The 10,733-nt window shown below is 44.1% G+C and overlaps 1 protein-coding gene across 1 annotated transcript in view; it reads right to left on the bottom strand.

Moving 5' to 3' along the window:
- Positions 1-3,582: 3,582 nt before the first annotated feature.
- macrod1 (mono-ADP ribosylhydrolase 1) overlaps positions 3,583-10,733 on the bottom strand; it is a 25,803-nt gene continuing 18,652 nt past the window's right edge. Inside the window, exons 4-8 of the mRNA XM_031587291.1 lie at positions 10,266-10,296; positions 8,057-8,130; positions 5,743-5,824; positions 5,090-5,130; positions 3,583-4,582 (exon numbers count right to left, since the gene is read on the bottom strand). Of these exons, the coding sequence (XP_031443151.1) occupies positions 4,571-4,582; positions 5,090-5,130; positions 5,743-5,824; positions 8,057-8,130; positions 10,266-10,296 (240 nt within the window). The 3' untranslated portion in view covers positions 3,583-4,570. The remainder of the gene's footprint in view (positions 4,583-5,089; positions 5,131-5,742; positions 5,825-8,056; positions 8,131-10,265; positions 10,297-10,733) is intronic.

The following is a 10,733-nucleotide window of genomic DNA, read 5'->3' on the forward strand; positions in this document are numbered from 1 at the left end:
TATACACACACACACACACACACACCTCCCCTGTTCATCTCAATCACTTTCGGACCCACAAACACTCATATACAAACACACCCTTCAGCAATATAGCCACACATAAATATTCAGTAATACTCAACAGCATAAAGCCAGACACCCAGCTGGCCTGACATGAAAATAGAAGGCACATGCACACAAACACAGTATAACTCAATGATAAAACATGCAGACATGCATACACAGACAGACAGATTGTAAATCTATGGCCCTACTGTCACAGCATATACTCAGTGTGTGAGTTATACAGTGACATTAAAGGGATCTTTGTTGTTGGAGAGGGTCTCTTGTAATCCTTTTCATTCCTCGGGGTGGTTAGGAGAGGAGTCTTGTTTTGTAATTTGCACACTAGTAAGGCCTATATCAAGAAATTAATGAACAGCCTTGGGGAAATAATTATGATTCACTATACACTTGCAGCGAGTAAGAGCAAACCTCCACAACCACACACAACACACGCCTGACCTTCCCTCTTTATGAACCAGAGGCATTTCATTTTCAGCCGCTTAGCAAAGTAAGCCTACGCACACGTTGTAATGAAATCCTGGATTGAAGCGACCATATGGAGACAGACTTGAATAATTACTAAGTGCAAACTTCGATGCTGATGCACTGATCATTCATGTACCATGGGGAGGGATTAAGTGAAGGGGTTTCTGGTAGTGTTGAAATAGCACAGTAGGTTTCCATCCAACTTTTTATTGCGAATTTTGACCATTCGAATAGGAAATCCTGAGTGGAAACACTTGACATTCGCAAAGAAGTCGAATAAGAAATCGATTCACTAGAGGGGGGTTGGCTTACTGGCTGATTTACATAGGATATAATGCAACTAAGGTTGATGAAAACGGGTTTATTCACATAAATATATGTTGCCATTTTATTAGGTGTTTCTGTTAAAAGTTGCTCTTGCAACCTATGCTTTTGATCTTACAACTGTTCACAACTGCTGCCTTAGGAGACTGTACATTTTTAATAAACATTACACAGCGGATGGAAACGCGAACAGACTCACATCGTCTTTAGCCAAATTTTTACGATTGCGCTTAAAATATGCCAAAGAGTTGGATGGAAACCCAACAAGTGAGACATTGATGAGCTTTAGGGAACTCGGCTAATATCATAATGCAGGTGTTTTAGCCTGGCGCATGGTAGTCTGGCAGTCTTGTTGACGCTTGGACCCAATGCCTTCAATATTTTAGTAGTCAGTTCTGTGAAAAGCAAGAAAAGACTCCCAAAAACATCCCCAACCAAAACAAAAACACGTTGCTGCCTGTGGTAACCTAGGGTTACCCCCTCTCCACTAGCTTCTACACAATGCAGCGAAATGCTTTACTTATGAAAAGTAACAAGGAGTGAGTAAAGACCAACACCCTGGATTAGGTGAGGCCACGGAGAATGGCCATGAGTTTGCCAGATATCTGTGTTGATTTAAACACACACCCCTTCTCCCATCCATAAATAATGTCCAAAACTGATACAGGTTTATGTTTTGGTCAAGAATCTCTTGGTTCTATTAACCTCAGTTCCAGAGGACAGAAACCATGACCTCCTACAATGTCCTGACCTCCTACAATGTCCTCCAATTATTTCTCTAACCCACCATCCCCTTCACCCACACACACACACACACACACACACACACACACACACACACACAATTTTCTACCTTTTTCTGCTGCCTTTTGCACTCCCCTCTTTGTACACCCAACTCATGAGCTCATCCCCCCACCTCCAACCCACCCTCGCCCAGGTTTATGCGCCCCTCCTTCTGAATGGTGTTTCCGAGCCCTGACAGGCTTTCAGGTTGTAAATCACACAATTGATCCTATGGGGCAGCGGAGTGTCCTGGGTTCTGCTAAGGAGCCATTTTCATTTCACAAGCAGTTTACCACCATCCCCTCACTCCCTCTCTCCCCGGCATCCATAAACATCACCCTCCCCAACCCACCACACACACACATTCACACACACACATTCACACACACACACACACACACACACACACACACACACACACACACACACACACACACACACACACACACACACACACACACACACACACACACACACACACACACACACACACTCTCGCTGTAGTTTTGACCCCTCACTCTTGTCCGTAACACTCAATCTCCCCCACTCTCCCTGCCACTTCTGTAATCTGTTGAAAGGCCACTTTTTATCAGATCGCACTGGGGACTCTCAGTTGACGCAGCTGGTGACACAAGGAGACGTAACTGGCGAACACAGAGAAAGTAGACAGATGCTCTGGTTGACACTCGGCAGGAGATACCGATACCTCAGAAATAGAAAAGCATTCATAAAGGGCGAGAAAGCGTGCGCGAGAGAAAGACAGAGAGTGAGTGAGAGAGAGAGACGGGGAGTGAAAGGGTGAGAAAAGAAAACATCTCCCTTCGATGATGTTGAGATGAGGTGAAGAGAGGAGAAAACGAGTGAGAGCGTGTGAGCCAGCCGAGAAAGCGAGGGTGTTAAAAACAAGTGCGGCTAATCTGCCTCAATAGGACAGTTAGGGCCTTTTAGGAGACACATCTCTGTAATCTTCACTCGAGAGTTACCAAATCAGGGAGGATAAATGATGCGTGTTTGTGATGCAAATAGTGGGAATTGAATTAAACGGAGAGGAACGAGGGAAGCTTGAGAGGAACGAGGGATTCAGAGAGGAGAGAGAGAGAGAGAGAGAGAGAGAGAGGTACTAGACGAGAAGAGAGGGCAGCGGCTAGGCGGAGGAATAAATGGAGGGAGAAGAGGAGAAAAAGAGCGCTGATGGGCCGGGGATGAAGAGCGCCCGTGGGATAATTACTGTGAGCTCTGCTGTCCTTTTCATTCCATCCGTACTTCACTCTCTCCCTCCCCTTGTCTGCTTTATGCATGTACATCTCTCATACCTCCATGTTAAACCCCCCTCTTTTGGGGACTCAAACTGCCCTCCCCTCCCTCCCTCCCCCTCCCTCTCTATGCCCCTTTTCTTCTCTTACACTCTTTTTTCCCCCCTTCTCCATCTCTTGCCGTGTACAATTGCAACACTTCTGTCTTCCCTCTTCTTCTTTCTTTCTTTCTTTCTTTCTCCCTCCTGTTCACCCTCTCCTCCCTGCTCTCTCTCCCTCCTCATTATTCTGAGAGGATCCTGTGATGACAGTATCTGGGCTGTCCGCTGCTTATTAAAAAATGAAAATGACTTCAGATGAGTTCATCAAGCGTTCCCTCTCTTCTCTCTCCTCCCATCAGGAAAGAACAGAGAGGGAAGACTAACAGACTTGCTGGAGATTACTCTCTCTCTCTCTCTCTCTCTGTGTGTGTGTGTGTGTGTGTGTGTGTGTGTGTTTTTCTCCTTCAGACGGCAGAAATAAAAACCAACCCAAGAATAAATGGAGCAATAACTTCATTTGAAACAACATCCAGTATGTCTCAGAACAGTTTATCTTTTGCTGCGTTGTAAGCGTATCACTTAAAGACTACACCCCCTTCACCCCATAGAGCAATTAGTACAGTCAAAAAAATTGCCTTGGACAGCCATTAGTTTTCCAAAAGAATTGACTTTAATGAGATTCTTTCATCAGGCTTGCAGACATACAGTGAAATGGTAGAGAGGAAAAAAACAATTATTTAATTGTAGGCTAAGTGTTGAGATCATGGGCCTACATTACAGAGGCTTCCATTTCCACGGGCCTAATAGGTTCAATAACTTATATGTGCCCATAAGGCAACCCTTCTCTGTGTGGTGCCAAATGTTTATTTAGCCAGAGTAGAAACAGATTAGAAAGTACAAATCACATCTTTGGCTATTAATATTACAAACATCATTTCAAATCCACTCAAATGCATCCCTCCTATTAAAGAATATGTTTTAATAAGAATCTCATGAATTAAACAAACTGCAGGCTCACAGAGTGATCAGTAGAAAACGAGCTATAATGAAAATGTCCATGATGGCTCACTGTGGTGTGAACCATGTCAGACAGCACTTATCAAAAGCAGTCAAACGTCAACATTAATATTCCACCTATTTCGACGCTTCTTTCCACCTCATTAACACTTACATTATTAGATGAAATCACAAGCTGCATAAATACCAGGAGCACCTGATATCTAGGTTAAAACCAATGCTAGAATTCTACCCAACACAAAGGTACAATTGTATAATCTCCACATTAGCTAGTTTTACTCTAAGCTGCAGCCAGAAGTGCTACACTTGACACTGTGTGCCTAATAGCAGTTATTGACCCTACGTGGTATTTTGCGAACATGTCTTGCTTAGGAAGGTGGCGGGTGGTGTTGTGCCTGGGCTGAGCCCTCCGTCTGGAAGTGTTTCCCTGCGGTACCGCAGTAATTACACATGTACGTGTGATTTTCTACAGAGGGGAGAGCGAATAAAAATAATAAAGCAAGCAGAGAGCAGGAGGAGGAGAAGAAGAAGAGGAGCAGGAGGAGGAGGTCAGGCAAAACCATGATGGGTGGTGTAGCGTATCCACGGCAACCGTGACAGGCAATCATAGCTTGCTTTTCACAGAGGATCCTGCCGAGAGAAGAGGAACAGAGATTTAAAGCACACAGATTAATCGTCCCTTTTCATCTAATTATCATCCCTGCCAGTGCCATTATCGTCACGACCATCAGCTCAGGTGAGAATCTCAGGTACGCCCTCACTCCCCCCCTTAAGAATGGCAGCATTAGGATTTCTAAGCCTTCTGAGGACTGGTTAATGGACGCGTCTATTGGTCCAGAAGAATTACAAAAATTACAGTGTTATTATGACAATTATTAGTCTACATTTACAGATAGGAATTAGTCCAACATTCACAGATGGACAAATCAGTTTTATGGTGTAATTAGACACAGTGCATTGCAGTGCTAATATGTCGACACAGAGGGTAGATTGTTAGATGGGAAGACGGATTTTGACAGATGACGTGCTGTCGTTCTAACACAGGTTAGAGTCAAGTAAGACTAACTACGAGCACTATGCTTTTGAACAAACAGGACAAAACAACACAGAAGCACTAGAGCACGCCATGCCTTTTACCTGTCCATCAGTGGGGCTCTCTGATTGGTCAGCAGACTGAGCTGATAGGGGGTGGGGATGGACATGAGGGTTTTGGGGGGAAAACAAGCATAGATTGTCCAAAAGAATCCAGCACATTTAGTGATGTAAATGCATGGTTTTATATGACATTACTCGGAGTGAAGGCTATTCCGGAAAAGGCCATTCAGGAAATAAAAATGACTTCTGTGGGTGATTTGCTACTTGAAATGGCTGTAAATGACACTACAGGTTGTGCTGTATGTTGATGCTGGCTGTGACTGATGTTGGCAACAATGACAGCAAGACAAAACCAAAAGAGCCACAGAGAATTACAGTACATCTCCACGGAGCCCTGTTTGTCTTGGTAGATGGTGGTGTATTTGAAGGGGCTTAAATTAAAAGAAGTACCCTGCTGTCTGTGATCCTACAGGCATTAGGTTCTCAGACATGCGGTGGAAACCCTCCAGTAAGTCGCTACATACTGTTCCAGAGTACCTTTCTGAATAACTGAGCAAGGGTGCAAAACCGTGCTAAATTCTTAACAGGCCAGACATAATTACATTATAAGTCAGCCTGTCTGAATGGTTGGTAAAATGACCCAGGGTGTACAGTACGCGTCTGCTGATATTGCTGGGCGTGTGAGTGGTACTCACCCTGAGGGAAATAGAGAGGGAGATTGCGCTGATAGAGATCCGCGTCCGACTTCAGAAAGACACAGAAGATGATCCGGTCCAGCTTTGAAGAGAAACAACAACATTGAGATGACTCAGAAACACTCCCCATTAGTCCATTTGTGCACCTTAGTTTAGGTACGCATACAGCTGCAGCAGGGAGAAGCAGTGTTATTTCCTTTTACATCTCCTTGGTGAGTAATTTCCTGTGATGCTGCACAGCAGGTTTCAGTGAACCAGCTGAAAACATTAAAAGATGTTGCCTCCTTGCGCATTGGCATTCAATAAAGTATAGTGGTTAGACACCTTATGAATTATCCTCATCAAACAGCAGTTCAACATTCTCTCCACCCCACCCCAAATAGACTCTATTAGACTCAATTACACTCGTGCTTCTGTGCAGAATGTTCTGGAAAGTCAGTCATGCCCATGTGTAGCAGATAATACAAAGTGCTGCTACAACCCGTCGGATATTTGACTGGTTTCTTACAGTATATTGTATCTGCATGTAGATTACTATGGAGTTTTGAGGGTTTATCCTGGGCTTAATAGAAAGCAATGGTGGAAAAGGTAATGGGGTAATCACTAGTGATTTCCAGCACTGCTGGAGGTCACAGCATAGAGTGCAGTAAAGGGATCAACAGTAAACAGCAGCAGCTGTGTGCTCTCCTTCAATGGAAACAATGGTCTCAAATGTTTTGGATGCTATACATCATTCACCTGATGGGTGCACTGTGTCACCCCCTTCTATCTCACCAGTCTCCAGGTCTATTCCAACAAACCCTCCCACTGCGGGCAAAAAGAGCCCAAACTGGCACAACATGAACTGACAAAATGTGACAGAGGCTGTTGCCAAGTTTAGAATTTTCAATTTGTTTATTTGTCTCTTCGCTGTCTGGACGTGCCTGTGCTTATTCCCCATCAAACGACTCTCTCCCTGTCTCTACCCTCCCCGGGAATTATCCCCCTTTTTCTTGCCCCTGCTTCTCACCGCCCCACCCCACCCCACCCCACCCCTACTCTCTCCTCCTCTGGGTCTGTGAGGTGGGGATGGGGATGGGGATGGGGATGGGGGGGATTAGGACTGGTTGAGAGAAGCTGGTGGAGAAGAGAAGCACTGGGTTTAATTAGGATGCCCTAATTAGGCTGTCTTTGTCACACCACACATCAGTGGCGCTCGGGAAGCGCAAACCAGCTCAGCGAAAAGGCGACTGATGAGTAGAGGACGAACGGCGGAGGATAGAGAGGGAGTGGAGGGATGAGTGTTGTTGAAAGAAGAGAGAGAGAAAAAAAGTGATGAGAGGAAGTAATGGGCATGGTGTAGGAGAAAGGCCGTGGGGGAATAGTGTGAAGGTTGGAGTGAAAGGTGGTGAGAGAGAGGGATAGAGCGAGAATGAAAAGAGGAGACACAGATCTATGTGGAAGTGAAAGTTTAGCTTTTCTTGTTTAGTCTCAGTATTTCACTGGTATTCTTTCCATTACCATCTAAGGGATTAGTGTGTGTGTGTGTGTGTGTGTGTGTGTGTGTGTGTACATCTTTGTGCCCAAGTGTGTTTGTATACTACTATGACAGCAGTTCAGTTATGATCCAATTAAATAAAGCTACGCTCTGTGTGTTTACAGTGTATGGGCATATCAAGAGTACAGTAAAAGTGTGTGTGTGTGTGTGTGTGTGTGTGTGTGTGTGTGTGTGTGTGTGTGTGTACGTGAGTGCGCTTGTGTGTGTGTTGTGATTACATCTGTGGGTGTGAGTATTGTGAGTACATCTGTGCGGTTTGAAAAACACAGTCCCACAGTGAGTACTCTCTCCCTTGTGTTCATAGGGAACCATGCCAGCAGCAGCAGCAGTGACAAAACACACACCTAGAGGGAACAGAGGGATGAGAAGAAAAGAAAGAGAGAGAGAGAGAAAAAAACATGACGACATACACACAGACATAAAGACACATACACACACACACACACACACACACACACACACACACACACACACACACACACACATAGATATAAAGAGACAGACACACATAGATATAAAGAGACATACACACATGTACACACACACATAGACATAAAGAGACAGACACACATGTACACACACACATAGACATAAAAAGACAGACACACATAGACATAAAAAGACAGACACACATAGATAAAAAGAGACAGACACACATAGATATAAAGAGACATAGACACATGTACACACATAAAGAGACAGAGAGAGGGAAAGAGAGATAGAGGGAGGGAGAGAGAGGGAAAGAGAGAGAGAGGGAGGGAGAGAGAGAGAACACACCTGTTCATGATGCTCATCCAGGTATTCTCTCACTGTGGCCAACGCCACTTCCACTGCCTCCTCTGGTGGATACCCTACAGACACAAGCACAGTTACAGGCAGCAACCCACAAAGACACAAAATGATGGTTATCACACACGCAGAGCATTCCCCATTAACATCACACAAGCACCACATTCAAGAGGGAGCATAGCATCCTTCAAAAGGGCCGATGCAAATGCAGCCAGGATGATAGGATGCAAACACATGCACTGATACACATGGGCACTGCTGGTGTGACCAGTTGCTGTAAACAGCACTTGGTGCTCACAATAGCTCCATGATCCAGCTGCGTGTGACTCACTGAGGCCAACACATCAGTGTAAATAGAGAGCAGTGGAGGTGGGTTACGTTCGCATTGCAGTCGAACACAAAGGAGACAGCGCAGACTGAACCTTAAAGGCAGGCTACGCGCGCCGGAATACAAGAGCGTTTTATTTAGATTCAGCCAGATCACAGTTGCCGCCTCTCCCCACGCACGTCCTCTCAGATCTCGACCCAAATGCACACTGAAGGCGGTCTTCCTGTCCAGCCAATAACACAGGGCTCAAACTTGAAGAAGAAAGTTGTTTCAGTTTTTTTAACACTGATCCTCAATGATTTATTTGACAGACTTTTACATGTGGATTTTATATGTATGCATGTATGTATGGGGGAATCTGTCCATATTCCTATGTATGTATAGATGTCTAGAAGAAAATAAACAGCAAAGGTATGGTTGGAGAAGAGAGACTGCTGTTAAGCAAATGCTGACAGAGGGAGTGTCTGGGTCAGTGTGTGTGTGTGTGTGTGTGTGTGTGTGTGTGTGTGTGTGTGTGTGTGTGTGTGTGTGTGTGTGTGTGTCAGAATCATGATGACCTCTTTTCTCTTTTTAATGTATCTGAGCAATATGCAATACTAGTCTATGTATTCATAAATATATACTGGGCCTCTATGAAGGACTTTTGGGTATATTCTGACTAATTATCACATATATGTATCATGATAGTAGACACTGTATAACCTACAAATGACCCTATGCATGTGTGTGTGTTCAGTCTTGGGACCAGGTGTTGAAGCATCTAACAATGCAGTTGAAGGAATATCTGGGGAATTGTTTTCTTAAGAGATCATTTGGCTTCATGTTCATGTTGTTCTCTATCTTGGATACAGTCAAGACAGTATGCCATATGATGTCATCCCATAAAAGGTGTTGGTTGCTTGCCTCCCATACAACCCATCTATGGCATTACGGTAGATTCTATATATAAAGTTTGCCATCGGAGATCACCAATTAATCTGTCACACCATCCATCGATTTATTTAACCAGGTACGTAAAATAAAATCTAAATTCTTATTTAAAAGATGCCTTAAATCACACCGTGAATGGACCAGAGTGGACAAGCACACAGGTAGATGGTTGAAACCATTTCTAAATTTCACTTAAATACTTAAATACTGTATCTTTCTTTTGATTTCCTTTTAATAAGGACATTTTAATTATGCCAAATAAATCACATTATGATGAACTGTTACATGTACAAGAACTTTTTAGTTATTTGACACCATCCCTAGAGTAGAGTTTTTCAAAGACGAAAAACTGTCAGCTCCAGGAGTCCTTCTCAACTCTAATCACCACACGAAGCGCTAAGAAAGGGGGATTACAAAATCAGAGGGACATGGTCTCACTTGTAATCTCTTTTAATCGTGCTGTCTAATCTCACCCTTAAACCAAAAAAAAATAAAAATCCCTTCCGCATCGCCGACTGATATCTGACCGTATCCCTGCGCAAACACTCAAGCATAAGTGAGGCTTCTGCGTGTGAAAGCCACCAGCGGAAGACTTGAACGCCCCCCCGAAGAGCAAACATTTTTCACTCTTTCTCTCTCTCTCTCTCTCTCACTCTCTCTATCTTTCCTTTTGTTCTCCAGCTTCAGCCTCAGCAATCTGTGTCAGGCTGTCCCACTGTTTCACTGTGTGCCATTAATATGGCTGCTGCTCGCTGTTGCTTTCTCTTTCTCCCTCTTTCCATATTCTTCCATTCACGTCATGTCTGCTCTAGTATATGTGACCCATGCTTTTGTGCATACATTACCCAATGTGCAATGATGCAAGTGTGCATGTCAAGGTGATGGCACGAGATAAACACCATGGTCATAATAACATGGAGATTGCGTTTGTGTACTCACCATAGACTCCAGTGGAGATACAAGGGAAAGCCTGCATAAGAGAAGCAATAGAGGACGAGAGGACATCATCAGAGGCTCTCCACTTCAAAGAAACAGATATGACGGCCTTGTGACTAAACCAATCGGAAAGCCCTTTCAGTCTCAGCCTCTCCTAACTAGTCCACTGAGACATTGGGGCAGATTGACCCTGCAGCCGTGAACATTGAAATACAGCCTTGCTGTTTAGAATGTTGATGCTGCTGCAACAGGTGCACCGATAACATGTGCTCATGTGCTGTGGACTTGTGACTTGTGCTTAAACGGCATACATATAACTGTTTGGCATAACGCCACTTCATTTCTGTGTAAATATATACATACATATGTGTTTAAAAACATTTAACATACCAGTGAATGTACACCTACAGAAAGGTATCACCTGCTGGTTCCCCACCTGTGTCTATGGTGTATGTGTGTGTGTGTGTGTGT

Source organism: Clupea harengus, chromosome 20 (assembly GCF_900700415.2).
Source record: "Clupea harengus chromosome 20, Ch_v2.0.2, whole genome shotgun sequence".
Classification (NCBI taxonomy): Eukaryota; Metazoa; Chordata; class Actinopteri; order Clupeiformes; family Clupeidae; genus Clupea; species Clupea harengus.